This window comes from Sipha flava, unplaced genomic scaffold, assembly GCF_003268045.1.
Source record: "Sipha flava isolate LNK unplaced genomic scaffold, YSA_version1 128_pilon_pilon, whole genome shotgun sequence".
Taxonomy (NCBI): domain Eukaryota; kingdom Metazoa; phylum Arthropoda; class Insecta; order Hemiptera; family Aphididae; genus Sipha; species Sipha flava.
In genome coordinates, this window is record NW_020271754.1 from 321,399 (window position 1) to 340,448 (window position 19,050).

Below are 19,050 nucleotides of genomic sequence, written 5' to 3' on the forward strand. Positions count from 1 at the left end.
TGTTCGGGCCCGGGCCAGATTGGATTACGGGAACAATTTGATATAATTTTTATATACCCGATACGCATGCGTTGATGGCGTACCGAGCTGCTTCTTCGCGGTGTACGGTGAAAACCAGCAATTAACGTTTGAACCACCGGACGGCGTTTGTCCGAAACAAAAATTATACCATTACAATCCGTCCGCGCGTGCGTTTCGGTCGCATAATTTTCCGAGGCGGAGTTCAATGCGGTGGTTTCGTACCGAACGCGCGGGGTTTTAGGGGGCATATGCGCGCATGTTTGTAAAACGTCATGTAATTTTTCGGTTCGAAAACAAATTGCTTCCGGTAATTACGATGTACACGTTCGTTGCGTGCGACTCGCGTTAACGCTAAAATTATGTGTGAAAATCGTTGCGTATTATATAAAAAAAAAAAAAAAAAAAAATCAAAATCACCACCGTGTTTCAGTCGAAAGCTATTACGAACCGTTTACCGCGTACCAGGTATAAAATCCGTCGTACAACGTCCGTTGACGGCGATCGTACGCGGCGGCGGCTCGTGGGGTTCGTTGAAAGTGGGGCACAAATATTTTCCTCTTTTTTTTTTTTTTTTGATCTTGTACGCGTACGTAAATTTAGCGTTTAGACGAGCCAAATCATTTATTCAGTCTTGTGGCCAATTCTTATCACCAGAAGTACGGCGAACAAGTATACGAGGAAAACGAAACAAACGGTTCGTTTTACCATAGAACAACCACACGTAGCCCAATCATGTTTCGACATCTTTGTTACTTTTAAATTCTCTAGACTTTTTTTTTTTCTTTTTTTTTTTGATTTTGTATTATATTCAAATTTGGCTTTGGCCCACCTTCTTTTGTTATTTGAACGTATTTCTCAAGAGGTAAACTTAAACAGTTGATACTAAGTAAATGCTCGACCGTAACGTTCTTCTTATTTCTTTCATATTTGCAGGTAGGGCACGTGCCCGTGCGCCACATACACGAGCCGCCACTGATCGTACGGCAGTATTTATTCGTTTCCCAAATGCACCGAACGCAAATGATTTACAGTGAGCACAAGCGTATTGTTGTGGGCAAGGCGCGCACGTACTAAAAAAAATTCACAATTTATATAATTTCGCGCTTGATCGCGGTCAAGTGGTTTTGATCGATTACCGTGCGGTTAAACGTACAAATACAACACGTGCATGCGCAATGTTGTAACATTATTTATTGTGTACGTATTTCTTGTCGTGTATTCGGGTATAATTTGAACAATAACAATATAATGTACCATATTATAATGATCAATCCGTTATTCATATGTATATAATAATTATAATAGGTAAATTCGCAATGAGTTAAATATATGTGTATTCATACTTCATACAAAATGTTATAATTTTTCTAATAACCAATTTTAAGAATTACAATTTCGATTTTACCGTTTTTTCAACATTAAATTTCGTTTATTTCTAATAAAATACGCTTCACTGCACATGCGGAACTGTATTATAGATTTTCTGGGACTGTATGAGCAAAACATAATAATAGTTATACGGCAATAATTATTTTATGAAATAAAGAAAAATAGAATAAAAATTAAAAATTATTAAAGGGTTAACACTCGTAAATTAACATATGTATAAATATTTGTTATACTTGAAGTATCAATAGTTACGTATAATAATTATTTTCTTTTTTTTTTATTGGAAAACTTTTGTATATATTCATACTATTTTTTCTGCTGTGCAACTCTGCGAGCTTCATGTTCGAACGAAATACTTAACATGTTCGATTTTTTATAATAATTAGCACTTGAAAAACATAATGAAAAGCATTTTATAAAATTCAAATGATTTGAATTGAACTGAAATACATATACATTATAAATGTGAAATATATAGTCATAATTTGGTGATTTTTGATGAACTGGTCATTTGAAGATAATAATTATCATATCATCATATTGTTTTCGACGATCGAATTATAATTGAACGATATTTTATATTTCAATTGTAACCTTCAGTTGTTTTCCATATAGATACAAAACAATTTAGTTATAATAACAATAATAATAATAATATGATTTATAACGACGGTCATGGTAGAGTACAGTATTTTAATAATTTAATTGTTCTGGAATAATAATGTCGACGACATTGTTATGTAGTTTTCGTCTGGGAGCAGTATTGTCATCACTAGAGAAGGAGGAAAAATTAAAATTTTAATAGAAATCCGGCGTGGCGACGATAAGCGGAATAGATAGGTGAACCCAGACAATATTATATCGAAATCTCGCCTACTCCGACTGTATGTTTAATTTATAACAAACTCATTGTCCAATTGTATATTCTAATGAAGCTGTTAACACACACACGCGCGCACACGTACATACGTATACAAATATATTAACGTGTATAATATATTTACTCACGTACACAGACATATAAATGTACGTGTATATATATACATCAATAATGCACATAGGGGAAGGAACAAACATATTGGACTCTCGCAGGCCCCCGTCTCGTTGTAATATATTCCAAACGAGTTTCAAAAATAAATTTATTTGACACCGCCGTGGAATATTTTATCACTGTTGGCTTTCAAATTAGAGTGGGTACAATGTTATCAGGCGCAATGATTTTCGGTAGACCCCATGCCGGGTCGTCTTCATGACACAATCCTTATACGCGCTCCTGACGTCCGATTATCTCAACAACCATTAATAACGATTTTATGCAACCGTGTTTTGGTATCAGCCGTCGGAAATCGGTGTTATAAAAGCGAAATAATACAAACAACACACGACTATCGTACACTCGTCAAACCGACCAAATTGGTTTGTTCCAACGAATGCCGTTTGAATAATGGTTTTTTTTTTTTCTCGTCCTTTCCACAGGTCCAGACATACCGGGATTCCTGTTACAACCGTTCAGAAAACCTAAGAGAATAAGGACGGCGTTCAGTCCGAGCCAACTGCTCAAACTGGAACACGCCTTCGAGAAAAACCATTACGTCGTCGGCGCCGAACGGAAACAGTTGGCTCAATCGCTGAGTCTCACCGAAACTCAGGTGAGTGGCCGCACGCATCAATATAGGTGATCGTTTTACAACGCCGTTTGAAAACGCAACGGATGTCGTCGACGAGCATGTTCATGCGCCGTCGTAGAACTTAGAATTAACTTAGAAATGAACTTGGAATTCAACCGGCGACCGAAGTCCGTCTAAATTCGACGTGCAGGACTCGCACGTACCGGACACGTTTTACGTTTCGATGAGAATCGCGGTTTACGAAATCTATGGGCGCGCGTACCTCATGACGCTCGGGCAAAACGTACAGAACTGTTATCGGGCAATTCAACAATCGTAAATCATAACGTTTAATGTGCGCATGATAATTTTCTAAACGCCGCCGCCGGTAATCGAAACGCGTCGATCGAAGTGCAATTTTTTATATTTTTCACGGGCAAACAGTGTACGTTACACACCGGGGTAACGCTGCTGTACCCGTAACGTATTTTACGAACATTTTTTTCGCGGACGTACATGATACGTGGCGTTCTTCGAGCGTTTTTCGTTAGATACCTTGTTTTTAATTTTTCAATTATGAACATTGTACACATCATACGCCGTAAGATCAATTTCCCTCGGCCACGTGCACCTACGATGTGCACGAAACGCCTGTATAATCGGATTGCATCCGTCAGTGACTTTATGGGTGGTTATTATTTTTTTGACGTTAAGCGCATACAACGGAGATAGTGTTTTGATACCGCTTTGACGTCGGTGGTTCATTGTATGTTGTCAACGCAGCGACGATGACGCGAATTAAATGTATATTATTTTCGTTTATAAAACGTTCAATAAAAAAAAAAAAAAAAAAATTCTTCGCCTAGAAGTTTGGGCATTAAAACATACATGTATAAGTGTATGTGTTCTTTTACATAATAGCATTATGCCGACAACGACGGATCCCAGTTAACCTTTTGAAAGGATTAAATGTGACGGATATTATTTTGATGGGAGTCGGATTAAACGGGTACCTACTTGCTATAATCGTGCAGTATATGGGGACGAAAGGAAAACATAATGGCCGCCGTTCTTGTTGTTCGATGAGAGGGGTGTTAAAGAGCGTTGTTAAATAACGGTTTAAATAAAACTCTTTTCTAGAAGCGTAAATGTGTTTTTAATCATTTCTTGGCGGCTACATAAGACCTTGTTACGGCGTTTACGTACAATGCACATGGACCCATAACGCATAATGCAATCGTGTAATTTATCGTCCGTGTATTAAACCTAATACGTATGCGTGCAAAAATCGACACGTTATTATCGCGTTATTATCGTCTGCAATTAAACGGAATGATATTTTCTATCTCTATTTAATATTCCACAACGTGGTTACATAAAGTTAGAGAATCTTTTCCTCATAACCATGTGTCATAATGAAAGAGTACATTTCCTAATTAAATGTGTACTGGCTCTTATGTAGTAATCTCTAGTAATCACGCGTAATTATTGCAGCATATTTTCGGTATTTTGAAATTTTTATCAAGCAATTGACATTTCGTGACAGTTATTGATTGATTGATTGATTGTTATAAATGCGTTCTAAACATTATGGGAAAAAAAGCATTACTACCACATCAGTTATAGGTTAGATTAAATAATGTGATTTAGAACAGACCTTCAACGATAAATTATTATATGATATTTATAATGTGTAAGTAAAAATTTTACTTATATTTAATATAAAAACACCATCCTAAAAAAATGTTTTATAAATTAAAATTTTAGTACGAGTGAATGCTATTATAATGGTGGAATATTACCAGGAGATCACTTCTCGGGTCAATGTTTAGTGCATTATGCGTTAAAAAGGTTTTATTGTACAAAACGTGTGCATATGGATAATATGATTTCTTAACCTTTCATCATTGTAATATTATATCCGTCGACTCTTTCATAACGTACCTACACCATTTTAAATCATATTAATAAATACTGGTATTGTTCGTTCGTAAATAGCATAAATTATACAAACGTAATATGATACATGCAGTTTTTTTTTAATGTTTGACTTCTATGGTATACATTCGTTCAGCTTATTGTGTTTATACGCATCATTCGAATACATTATGACATAGTTAACACCCCGTTCGCGCGACCATTATGGCGAGAAAAAGACTATCAGGAAAAAAAAAGCTCCCGCTCTTCACTATCGTCCCCTCTTCTGTATCATCCCATTGGATTGTCTTCCTCGTATAAAATAACACTCGTGTAAATTAGTTGTTATTCTTTTATTTATTTTTTTTTTCTCGCTGCGGGAACGCACGCACGTATAATATGGTCGTGTATATAAACGCGTACTTATGCGGTACGTCTGGATCGCGTACAACGAGAGGGATATTTCGTCGAGTACCCTTTGGGGACCGTTTCGACCAATGGTAGCTACACGTGATCGAGAAGGGTGGCGGCGTACTATGTGCACCCCAAAACGGTAGTCGTCGCGAGGGAAAATTATAATAATAAGAGGCGTCGTTAAATTTTTTTGCTACACACATACATGTATATATGTGTTATATAATCGACGGCCAAACGGCGTTTTATTAACGTGATACGATTTCTCTCTCTCTCGCACTGAGTGTTTCCATCCCAAAGGATATCGCGACCGCCGCACACAATATCGTGCGTCAATTTGTGTTACGTTTTTACGCTTAATGTTTTATTTTACACCCCGATCGTGTCACTCGTACGTTATTCCGAACGCAGTTTACGGCGCAAATCGGCATGGTTAAAATTAAACCGCGTTTTCGCGTTTGCATGTACGCGCGCGCGCGTATGCACAATGGACGCAATTAAAAACAATCGGCTGCAAATATTGCATTATATTATTGTAGTTATTATGTTATATTGTTTAACGGAACGTATACGAATATATAATATATATATATTCGTAGTTTATAAACTCGACCGGAATCGAATACTCCATACTCCAGCGAATGTGTTACGGTGCACGTTATTTTGGCATTGATTTTAGTCGGGGTCCGCGTACGCGCAAAATTATACATTGTTGTAACATAATTACATTATGAACAGAATTTATGACTCGCGTGCACATCGACAATACGAATCGGGGCTTTTTTTCTCTTATTTTTCTTTTTTTTTTTTTTTCCACCAAATGTGTTTTTACATTTATTACCGTCGACGGCTTAATATTCGTTGCATTGTAGTGCTACACGCGCGCGCATAAATTTACGGACGATTATGTCGTTTTTCGGTATTTTATTCGCAAACAGTCGCTGCTAATGAATAAGAACCGAACGCGGATGATAATAATAATAATATACTCATCTAACCAGTTTGCGGTTCGCGTACACTTTTTACGTTTGGATTAGACGTCTCGCGTGCCTATTCTGATCTTTATCGAAATTAACCGTTCAAAATATATGTGCCGTCGGGACCGTCTTCGCGCAAATTTATATCTTCATCGTTACCTATCACTACGATCATTTTTTAGCGGAACCAGTAGAGGTGTAGTACGCACAAACACGATGCGCTGTTTTCTCTAAACGCCATGGACAAAAAAAATTGAAAAAAAAAAAAAAATGTCTAAACGTATTTCCCGTGACGGTTCAGTATTATACTTCGATAATCAATCAATCGATGGTTCGCGTTCGATTACGCAAGTAACACAGAAACACATTTAGAGATTTTACATAACATGTCGTTCAACGTAAATAAGATAATGGAGTATATATACTCCATGAACTTATAAGTTCAGTTAACGCGCATCGATTGCTCGCACATTCGTCCGCATTCAGGGCCGTATTAGCGCATAGGCACTGCGTCTAGGGCCTACGAACATTTTTCAGCCTACGAAAATGTGTGGCTACCATTTACTCGTATATTATGCAAATCGATAAAAAAAAAATTTTTTTTATGGTTTTTGACGATTTATATTATACATGTTTTGGATTAAAATGATTTTTTTTTTTAACATTTGTTAAAACTTTTATCGTATAAAAATGTATAATAGTTGTCGTATAAAAGTTTAGATTTGATTTTTATTTTGTAAATTTTTAAAAGCTTAACACTGCATGAGATTCAACACTTCCTTTCCCAAAGAGAAGGTTTCTTAACCATTTAAATACTGGACAACGGCCTTGCAAGGACTAGGGGCCTAGGGCCTACGATAGTGTTAATCCGGGACTGTCCGCATTGTTCGTCGAAAATAATCATAACCTCTTCACCGTAAAACGACCGATGAAACGCGTTCGTGTGGTCTGCACACGTACATTACGTTTTACGCGGTCTGATTAGTTTTCCCGCGCGCCAAACTGCAAACACATGTGTTGTACTCTATTATTTAACGCACGCGCATAAGACACGTTCGACAATGATTAATCATAAGTTGTCCGCGCACGGCGTACCTAAACGCATAAACATGCAAAACACGGTTCGGTGAGTACGGTTCCGGGTCAGTCGCGACACGTACAGCGGCCATTTTGAACTCGTGGTCGAGCGGGAAAGCTTCCAGAAGCGTGTAGATCAGTGATCGAACACGACGCACCCCGTACCCGTACGGTAATATATTGGGTCCGCGACGGGGGTGGAATTGTGAGAGACGGCGAGAGAGAGTGCATTTTATCCGCGTTGTTCTATGCCGAACGGTTTACGCGTTACGTGACGTATAATGTACACATCACAATAAGAATGATATATAACGATGATTTCGTGACAACGGAATAATGACAATACACGGTTGTGCGCGTAAAACGTTCCCCGGGGGCGCGACGACGACGACGACGTTTAATGTAGTGGAAAACAGAGCTTGTTTTCGGATAATGAGATAACTAACTACTAACTACTAACCGGGCGGCGGCGGAGGAGGATGTGCTACGGACTCCCCTCGGGCGCGCGGGCGCCGCTTAAAATACACGCGCGCGTATATAAACAGGACTGGAGGGGTGAGTTATTGCCGACCGACACGAGTCGTTCGATTAAAACGCGTACGTATATATTTGTTTATTACGCATATTTTATGCCATTGTGTACGGGATCCAGCGTCTCCGCAAAAGTGTACCGGGTGGTTTTCAAGTACAATACGAGAGTAATGGTTACGCGCGCGCGATCCCTAATTTTCCGACCCCGGTGCACGCGTGTGCATCTGCGATCGATCCGAACGGTTTCCGCGTGGACACGCGAAAGTTACGTTATTGCTGTTCGCCTCCGGTCCCCATGCGCGCGCGCCAATGTTTGAATATTACATATATTATTGTACGTATGCAAAACCGTGTGGAAAAATCCTTCGCAAACACACCGGTCGTCAAAACTTAATGAGAAAACGTGTTGCTCGCCGGTTTTCCCGTAAATCCCGTTTTTTTTTTTTTTTTTATTTATTTATATTTGCGCGTCGTACTTTTATGTAGATTTATCGTTCGCGTATAAACACGTACGCGGCGCAGGCGAATGATTATGTGGATTTAGCGAGCTATCGTCGCGTAACAACATTATAACAAAACAAAATGCAGATCAATGAAACGAAACGCAAACAGTAATAATAGTTTTCGTTTTGGTCCCGGTAAAACGCACGTGGTTCGCACCTCTACGCGTTATGCTCGCTACTCGCGCGGAAGTTTATCACATAAAACATTATTATTGTTATTATTATTATTATTATTATTATTATTGTCGTGATCCGAATATTAGGCGCTTTTCGCGCGTCCTCAACGGGCCATTTAACGGATTGTTACGATCGTTTCGTCGCAGCGTTCCGCGATCCGGTATTGTGTCGTCTCGAGCGATCGTCATGAATCCGGAGGAAGTAAAATAAATAATAATAATAATGCCCAGGAACACTTGAATGCATGTGTACGCGTGCGTATACGTGTGGGGTGGGCAATGGGGGTCGGAGTGAACCGATTCAGAAATGTTTTCTTCGTTTTATACGTATATATATATATATATATATCGCTCGGCAGTTTCTGCAAGCGGTGCTCATGTCCTGCTCAGAAAAAGGAAATTGCCATTGTTAGCCGTTTCTTTTCGCATCATGCGACCCAAAATGACGTGTATTTATCATCGTTGTTGTCGTCATCGTCGTCGTCACGCCGAATAATTCGCGAGATTTATACATAAAAAGTTGAATTATGAGGGGGTATCAATTGTTGCTCGGGATGGAAAAATTCCGATTTTATTTTTGATAGATGCCAAACAATGTATTTTGCATAAAAATAAGAACCGAGGAAAATGTACCGTCTGAGTGAACGTTTTAGACTTTTAACTAAAAGTAAATATACTGCGATGTATTCAAGTAATTTAGGCGCATTGGATTCGCAGTAAACTGTGTGATACAATATGATTAAAGAGGCGATATTTATAATCATGTATTATTAAATTATCGATTGTTAAAAAGTTGAATCATCTTTTTTTTTGCAAGCAGAGAATCTAAAGTAAAAAAATTAATTTCTAAATAGACTTATTTATAGTTGCATAAGTTGTGTTGTGTTTGTGGTTTGAAAATCGAAGACAATTTTCCGAACGAGAATAATAAATATGTAAATGAATATCGTTAAATGCTGTAAAAAAAGTGATAAACATATATGAAGTGTGTGCACCAATAATTTATGTAAACCGTTAAAAAACTTTTTAGATGTCAAATCAGAATTTACGGAATGAGCGAATAATAATCTATATTATTATACATTATTTCATAATCGCTTTAACCGATTCTTAATCTATTTAGAATAAGAAAATTACTGCATAAGCAATTTATATATTACTCGGTTGATTACAACAAATAATAATAAAAATAAAACCATAAATCTTATGGTAAATTCTTAAATTGATAAGAACTTTTTTTTAAAATTTTTTTTACCGAAAACTATTGAACTGTAATCATTTATTAGAGTAAATTCTCTAGTTAAGTGCGTGTGTATAGTTCGTTAATTAACATTAAAAACAACCGTGTATATACGTGTCTTAATCGTTTCAACGGCCGCAGTGGACAATATTGATTACACTGGAATATTTTTGACCTCGAGCAGTTCATTTTATTTTTATTTCACAAAATTGATTTTTATGTGCTCATTTGGTTGCAACCAAAGTTTATCCCGGAACAACATTTACGCGAATACGAATCGCCGTAAGAGTTTTGGTGTGAGCGAAAGCCGTACACAAGCAACGCGGGGAAAACGCGGCGTACGGATGGGTCGAAAATAAAACAATAATAACAAAAATGATCAATTCGAACGGTTGCTGATGTGTACACTTGGTTGATGGGGGGTGGTATTCAACACGTAATTTATATATATATATCACTTAATAATACGATTTGCCACGCGGTGCGCGGATAACGTAAACGAGCAACGACAATGGAATATATACGGGTCTCGCGCGAACCTTTACACAGCCAGCAGCAGCAACCCCTTTGGCGATGAGTTCTCCTGTGGCTTACGAGCGCTCGCATACACCTATCTATTATTATGGCTGAGCAAATATTATTTTTCAATCGTTTTATAAATCGGCCATTTTCGTCGGCGTACAGGATGTGCAACGTGTGTATACGTGTGTGTTTGGCTCTCCCGTCGTACGCGCGATCCCTAGATGAAATTTTTTACGCGACGGTATTTTACGCGGAAATGAAATCGCCCCGGATCCGTATCCCGTCACGTACTGTTTGCAGATTAACCGGCAATCATCCCCCGAGTAAATAGCTCCCGGATCCCTCATTGCGCACCCGTTCCCTTTTTCGGCTCACTCACATTCGTCACACCTGCACGTGTACACGCGCGCAACGCGTCAATCGATCCGGACAATATTACATCCTCCGCCCGCGACTTCGAGCCTAACCTATACGCAATATTCATGCGAATAATTATGTTCGTGTTATCGCGGTACACGTGAGAGCGTAAAGGTGATTTGCCGGTGCGAAAACTTGTACGTACGTGTACCGATTTTTTTCACGTGACGAAAAGAAAACGGATGTCGCCACTACCATTTCATTTGATTTGCAATCGTACACTTTCATAAACCTTTGATTACGCGGCTATATTTTACGGTCCAAGCCCTTCAGTTGTCGTAAACGTATCTGTGTGTACACGCATAATATTACAACACGCTGAAAACGCGATACAATGTCTTCATTTAATGTAATTTACTGTAAGTACGCCCTCGCACGCGATCATACTCGCGGCGTTAATACGTTACACGTGTTCGACTGTATTATTTTAAGGTCTATATACATATACCTATTTATGGGAACGTTTACCTATTTACGCGCGCGCGCGCACGGTCAAGTGGTGTAGTATACGCGCGTTAAACGGTTCGGGTTTCTCGACGAGAATATTAAAGTACACTACAGAAATAAAATAAGAAAAAATGGTTTTTTTTTCTAACACTCGCGAACCCTAGCTATATATACGTGTCTGTGTAACGCGCGAGGCGTCCTACGGATAAAAACGTACCCGCGAATGTTGATTCGAAACGTCGAGAAAGTCAAACACCTGCGCGCGAACTTGTAATCCGATAAATACGTATATTGCACGTAAATAATAAGGCGCGCGCGTCATGTGCCAGTCTTTGAGTGCGGTCTGCCCGCAGTGCTCCGGCAGGTAGTACATACGCAGTAATATTGTAATACGGGTTTGTATCTCGTTTCGCGCTGCGAAAATAAAACATAAAATAAAAACACGCGATTTTCGTACCTTCAGTGGCGCACTGTGTTCCAACGGTTCCCGGCGATGGACCTGCGGGGGTACGTGCATCGATCCTAGGGGGTCCGCGGTCGTGTCCGAAGTGAAAACGTCGTGCACGCAGCCAACGTTGCAGGACGCGATCGCGAGGATGTAAAACAAATGCTTCACTCGTCTTCGATCGAAAGTCAATGCAACAACGAATGCGAACACCTTTTAAAATCGAATTGTAATGCACGGGTAGTCGCGAAGAAGGTGTTAAACCGAACAGACCGTCATATCGTTCACCGAGGATTTTGGTGTTATTATTACGAAAAGGCGCGTAAATCGGTCTAAAAAAAAAAATAATATTCATTTTTCTCATAAACATAAAAATAGGCGTCCTCGGTACAATCGAATTTCCGAGCAGGGGCCCGTGGCTTCACACGGATCGAGTTAGACTACTGCTGTTTTAGTGCAGCGTTTGCGATCGCATATCAACGTGTAATAACACTACTCAATCGCGCGTAAAACGTTCGGTCATTGTGCACGTCATTACGAGCGATCACAACTCCCCGACGATCGCCAACGATAAAAACAATAACAACGTCCCGCCTAGGTTTAGGGTGGTTTGCGCTAATTTTTTGACCGCGGCACGAGGGATGTTAAGTGGTACTACGTTTAGAGCATCGTCGCACGCGGACGGTGGAGAGAGGTTCAGGCTGTAGTTGCAATGTTTCCTCGAAAAATCGAAATGTTCAAAACCATAAAACCGTTAAACGCTATACGAGTGGGTACGCGAATAGTGCACAACGTTAATTACCGGTTAAAATATTACTCGATGACAATGTCGTGCGTTTTGACCGTGGTCCTTCTGACCTGCCGCGGATCTTTTACCGTCAAAGCGATCGGTGATGATAATAATCGTGCGTCGTCTGTTCGCAGGTCAAAGTGTGGTTCCAGAACAGGCGCACCAAACACAAGCGGATGCAGCAGGAAGAAGAGGCCAAAGTGCAGCAGCAACAGTCCGGCGGGGGCGGCGGCCCGAAGAACTCGCATCACGTGAACAAGTGGAAACAGGAGACGCAGAACAGCGGGTCGGACAGCGAAATGCACCACTACGGGGACGGTTCGCCGCAGTCGGTGCCGCACAGGGACGACGGGACGACGATGCACTACGACGGGTACAGTTCCGAAGCGGACAGCGACGTCTAGACGTCCGGACCACAAGACGAGACCGCGCGCGGCCACTGATCCCGCGGTAAGGGACGACCGAACCCTCCCGGACACCGGTAACCTGTACGGGCAAAGCCGCTCGATCGTTTCACCTCGTCGTGGACGTTCGCGCAGCGGTCCCTCCGGCGCACTCATCAATCCCACGACGACCGGACCGGCGATCGTTAACCGCGCGGTCCGTATTTCTATCATATTATTATTATTATTACTATTACCATTATATTATTATTATTATAATCATCTTCGTCATCATCATCCGCCGCCGTCGTCGTCGTTATGTTGTTTTGTAATCGCCGTTACAGTTCGTAACGGTTGTGAGTTGGTTTTCCGCGCAAAAGTGGACATCGTGGTCCGCTGTTTCTAGTCATTATTCACGTGGTTCACACGGAAATCGTATGTTTCGCGTTCAAAACATTTGTATAGTATATTTCGTACGTTGCTTTCGAACAACCGAAGTTGACCAACACATACGAGTTCTACGTATATATATATATATGTAAATATAGATGTACATAAACGTATTTTTTAGCGCATTCGTTACGCGATATGAACGTATTCGTACGCGTTTAATGTACGCTAAACTTGTGAGTTTTTTTTTTTTTTAATTATTATTATTATTATTGAATAATGTATAAAAGACTAATAAAATTGTATTCTCATCGTAGGACGCCTAGAGTGTAATGTATTATATATTTATATACAAACAACGTGTATTATTATTATTATTATTATTATTATTATTATTATTATTATTATTACTATTATTATTATTACTATTATTATTGTAACGGAAATAACCTCGAACCAGTTAAAAGTCTTTTGTACAAAATCCTTGTCCGTTCTATGCTCTTCAGAAGAGACCGACTATTACAATTATAAAATAAAAAAAAAAAATCAATAAATCGTTGGACAACTATGATTGTTATTAATTTAAAATCGTATTGTTTAACTTTGTTCGAAATAATAATAATAAAGAATGAAAAAAAAAACGGTTTCGTTAATTTGCTCACGACGTTTTTATTCCTTTACGTTTCGTTCCTGTTTACACCTAACTACATCACGATTTGATACAGGTACGTAATGAGCGTATAATATACCTAACCTGCTTAATGCTGCGACTGACGCGCATAAAACACGTGCTATGTATCAACAATTAAATTACGTAAAAATGGATCAGTAACCTTTGTGATCTGAGAGGTTGTATTTTTTTTTTCTGGCAAACGGTAGGAAAACAAGAAGTAGGTACACAGTACGTGGCCGATTGAACGGTCAAATGTACGGGTGATTTACACCGATTCAGTACGATAGAAGGACCCGGCTGAAGCGAGGAATCCATTCGATATCGGTGCCTCGCAGAGTGATGAGACTTGACGGGGGCGTGAGGTAATGAAATATGTCAACCGGAAGTAATAACGAAAATATTAATTAAAAAAAAAAAAAGGTTTTACTCGCATCAACGTTCCAAGAGAAGAGCTACAGTAACAATAGCGAGAAGATCGTAATAGTTCGTGTCGATGGACCGAAGAGAATCGCCAAGCGGATTTCTGCGGCGGTACTCACGAACGCGTGCGTTTTACGTCGGAATGTTTTTGTTCCGAACTCGTTTCGACGAAATTTGGACCCGCGAACGGAACATTACTACGAGGGGTGTACTCGTGTGCTCCTAACGTAACGGCTATGGGAGGTGGGTTTCGGGGTTTAGGTCTCGAAATTGAGTTGAACTATTTTCAATGCCTATTACGCAATTGAAAATTGGTAATTTGTTCCCGCCCAAAAAAAAAAAAAAATTATTTGCCGGCCTGGTGAGAACGTACACGATAAGAATGCTCGTAAGCTACCGTATGTCAACCCTGCCTGTCCGTTGTGCACGCATGCACTTCGTCGACGGTCTAGAGAGGAAACCACTGTTTTTCCGCCTTTACCCAAAGGGCTCGTGAGGTACGAGCCCGGGGCCCCCAGACCAATGGAGCCCCGACCGACGGAGGCTCCGAAAAATATAATGTACATCTTTACGTTGTAACGTATTGTTGAAACCCATATCGATTAAATATTCGACTGCAGGGTTATAATTTAAAAATAATATTAAATGATAATATATTCAACTCAAAATTTAAACGTTACCGTTGATACGTTTTTGAGCAACGGGGTAGGTCTAAAAATATCGTTTCGAATTCCAAATGTTTGTTATAACTTGAAAATCAGTAGGTAATGCGAAATAACAATCGTACTCATGTTTCTAAAAGGGCTCCCTGCTATAGCCCTGCAATAGCCAAAGACGGTTGTGGGAACACACCACTATAAAAGCCGATCCCTCGCGATCGCAACGTGTGACATTGTTCAGTTACTAATGTAACTAGAATTTGTCGAAACTTAGCCGATGGTGCGGTAACGTGGGGGTGTATTTGAGTCGAAATTAAATCGGTATTTTGAAATAAGCGTTAAAATAAAATTCGCCTAGGGCGCCGCGGAGTGTAGTTGCGGTACGGGGATCCGAACAGAACAGCATTTTGTGCATCAATATTTTGAAACTCATCGACTGTGACTCTACGACTGTAAAATAAAAATATCTTTACCAGATCCGATGTCCCACAAAAAAAAAAAAAAGAAAAAGAAAAAATATGTATCCTAAACACGTATTCCATTCGAAGAAGTGTTCGAAAGAATCGTATTGGACACTTAAACTCTTAACAAAAAACGTCACGATTGATTGTTCCGCAACGTTGCGCGTTAAACGGATGAGCACGACCAAACATGACCGTGTTCCCGAGCGTTCGCGGGACGCGCGATCGAAACGGAAAATCATGACGAATCGCATCCGTCCGAAGTGCAGTGTGCCCGACGCAGGGTGTGGTGCTGCGGTTGTAACGACAAATCGTAACGAAACAAATGTACGGTACAGATATACCTACTCGTATGTTATGCCGTTGATTATATAATACTCTAGTAGTAGTAATGGAACCGAGTCGGACAGTTTTATATACGATATTATAACGCAGTGCGCCCGCGATATGGGTACACGTTAAACATTGTAGTGCACAGCGGCTTATCCATGAGTGGTTAGGGGTTATAACCCTCCCTCCCCGCCCCTCAGAACATTTTTTATGTATGATTATTGTCAATTGATTATAATAAAAATACACGAAAATTCGAAAAAAAATGTAATGTTACGTTTTTTCTAACCATCCCTACAAAAAAAAAAAAAAAATTCTGGATGCGCCACTGGTAGTGCATACTATGAAATAAATGCAATCGTACACGGATGGCATTTAAACGCGTACACGTTTATATTTTTTTCGAACCAGAACTTTGCGAAAACAATACGAAGGAATCGCAACGTAGGTATGTGGTTGCGTGGACACGTGGAAAATAACCGAAAACATTCGTGAGACAGAAAACGTAGAACTATTTTTGTGAACTGCGATCGCAGTGACATAAAATTGTTTGATCAGCAACAATGATTATTAATCGTGTCGATCACGTATTGCACGTGATATAATTATGATTTATCGTGTGGTTCGAAACAGGACGATAATAATCTACGGTATTAATCCTCGTTCACACGGTGACGCTACAGCGTGACATACAGTGTCCCGACATTTAATGTCGCGTCAGTGTCGCCGTGCGAACAACGTGGTGTCTCAGTGCCGCATACCAAAAATGTTTCATATGCGACACCGTGACACAGTTAGTGTCGATATTATCATTATTATCATTATAACTCTATATGAATATTGAAGAGATGATAGTGAATCACCGGATGCTAAGTACCGAAGAACTACTTGCAATTGTATTGCTGCAGGAATAGCCGTTCACATAGTTGTACTTAGCCTTTGTATAATAGGATTAACCTAAAACAAAATTGCAAAATAAGTACTTTTTCGTGTTGTAATAATAAATTATTGTCTTACCTTTTGCAAGAGTTCATAGAACATGGCATAATCAACCCGAAGAAAGTTACAAAATGACCTGGGATATTTAAAATGCAACTCCTTTAGCAACGTGCCTGATGCACCTAAAGTATTGCTTCCACTTATCCATTTTCTAACCCAATATTCACGTTTTTCGATTCCAGGATAAGTGTTTGTTCAAAAACATCTGCAGCTGCGTTTAACATATGGTTATTGGCCATTTTTATTATATTCATATTAATACAATAATTTTATGACTGTGACCGCATCGGAGTTAAACAAAAACGAGTTAGATTAAACTAGGTATTAGTAGTGTAGTTACTGCATTGTGCGCGAGTGCTGCAATGCTGCGGCACTGGTGTGGACAGAACACGACGCTTGACACACCGTGGCATCAAACTTTGAACAGTGTCGCACAACTTGGTGTCACGGTGTTAATGACACTTAGTGTCACCGCGCGTGAACGAGCCTTTAGACTAATAAACGTGTAGGCAGTGATAAAAACGGGTGACACGCTTTAATGTGTAACCACGATACAGGCGTATATCGTGCGTCTACGATTAAGCATTATAACAATATTCGGGATACACTCGAAATAGTGGTCGACAGCTACGCGCGCGTACAAGGATGTATCACTGGAGGAATGTTCAGACCGACTCCCAACAGGACACGAGCGCTTCTTGCGTGATAAGGGGAGAGACGCGCCGGGGATTGTCGCCTGCGCGTGAACACGTGACGCAGGAAACCTGCTGACAGTCCAACGTATCCGTACGATCTGTGTTATCCGATACGGGCGTTCCGGGGTGATACGACGTCGTCCGACGCCGAAGACTGCCCGACGGATCCGATAATGGTTTGTAAGGCGTACAATACGTGTACCGTACTTGACCATGACCATACCTCCGATCGAACAGTCAAATAATCGACTCGGACCACTCGAAATGTAGATGTTGCGTTCGGAGACCGCTGTATCGGTGTGCGTAACTAACGGCTGGAACGGGGCCGTGTTCGACGTTTCGATTTTACGTCGGAAAAACGGGTTTTTCGACTCAAAACACCTGTGCATACGACGGTACGCACGACAACGAACGGGGGCGCGCGGTCGATTTGAATATCGTGTTGGTTATGGTAAGCGTGAGCGCGTAGGATAAGCTGTGCGTACACGCACGTAAACGCTCATAGCGTCCGGTACGTGTTCCGTTCGCCGGAGTCGAGTGCGTCCGCTGCTGCTTGTACGCGATCGGGTACGAAGACCGACCGGCGTTGTGTACGTCGCGTGTCGAGGACGAGATTTTGTACACCGGACTTTTTCCTTCTTCCTCTTTTACCTTTTTTTTTTCTTTCACGATTCGTCACCGCGCGCAAAACACGTCCGTCCGACGTGTTACGTCCGTCAAGAACGGTACCTACGACAACGTATTCGTCAATATCGTACGTACAACACGCGGTGTTTATAGACGGTTCAGATGTTTCACAATTGAGTGTCGAGATAAATAGGTCGACAAAAACGTTGCGCGCACTACTACACATGTATAGATGCCCTCGTGCGCAACACGCCAAGGCAATGTCGAGTACAGCATATCAATCGGCATGACTGTGAGTTGTAGTTTTTTTTTTTTTTTTTTTTTTTCAACGGGTAAGAAGTCGTGGAAATCATTATTACCGAATGCGTACGTTTGAGATATGTGTTTGAACACGATTCGTTAATATTGTTCCGTACGTTAGTACAATGCATATTGTGAGCCAACATCGCTCAAATGTATACGCATCGTGATGGGGAAGCGGTATGAAATTACTTTCGGCTACCTAAAGTCCGTTTGTGAAAATACACGATCGTAACGGTGGGAAACGTTGGCGACAGCATATTTCAGCTATTGTACATTTTTCTAGATCTTATAATAATATCTAATTTAAAACGTCGGATGTAAATACATGTATAATATTACCTATTCCGCTCCCTTTTTCTATAATTTTATTTCGCAATACGCTGCACGGAGTGGTGAAAAAGCTTGGAAATGCGAACGGTGGAAAGAGTTTTCAAGTTTTCAAGAACATTCCGCATAATAAGTAACCAATGTTGGACAGAAAAGGTCGTGGAAAAAATGTTCAACTGAAAAGAAAAAAAATGTCATCGTTTAATCCTAATAGTCGATCGCGATAACAAATTAAAAAAAAAAAAAACGTACGTATGGTTACATAAAATATTGAGTCGATGGAGAGGAAGCGTCCGCGTTGAAATACGAT

General features: G+C 40.2%; 1 protein-coding gene across 1 annotated transcript in view; it reads left to right on the top strand.

Annotated features, from left to right (window-relative positions):
- The window catches only part of LOC112694361 (homeobox protein EMX1-like), a 23,710-nt gene extending 9,895 nt beyond the window's left edge, over window positions 1–13,815 (top strand). The window contains exons 2-3 of the mRNA XM_025569802.1: window positions 2,887–3,059; window positions 12,608–13,815. Coding sequence (XP_025425587.1) covers window positions 2,887–3,059; window positions 12,608–12,877 — 443 coding nt within the window. The 3' untranslated portion in view covers window positions 12,878–13,815. The remainder of the gene's footprint in view (window positions 1–2,886; window positions 3,060–12,607) is intronic.
- Window positions 13,816–19,050: the final 5,235 nt, after the last annotated feature.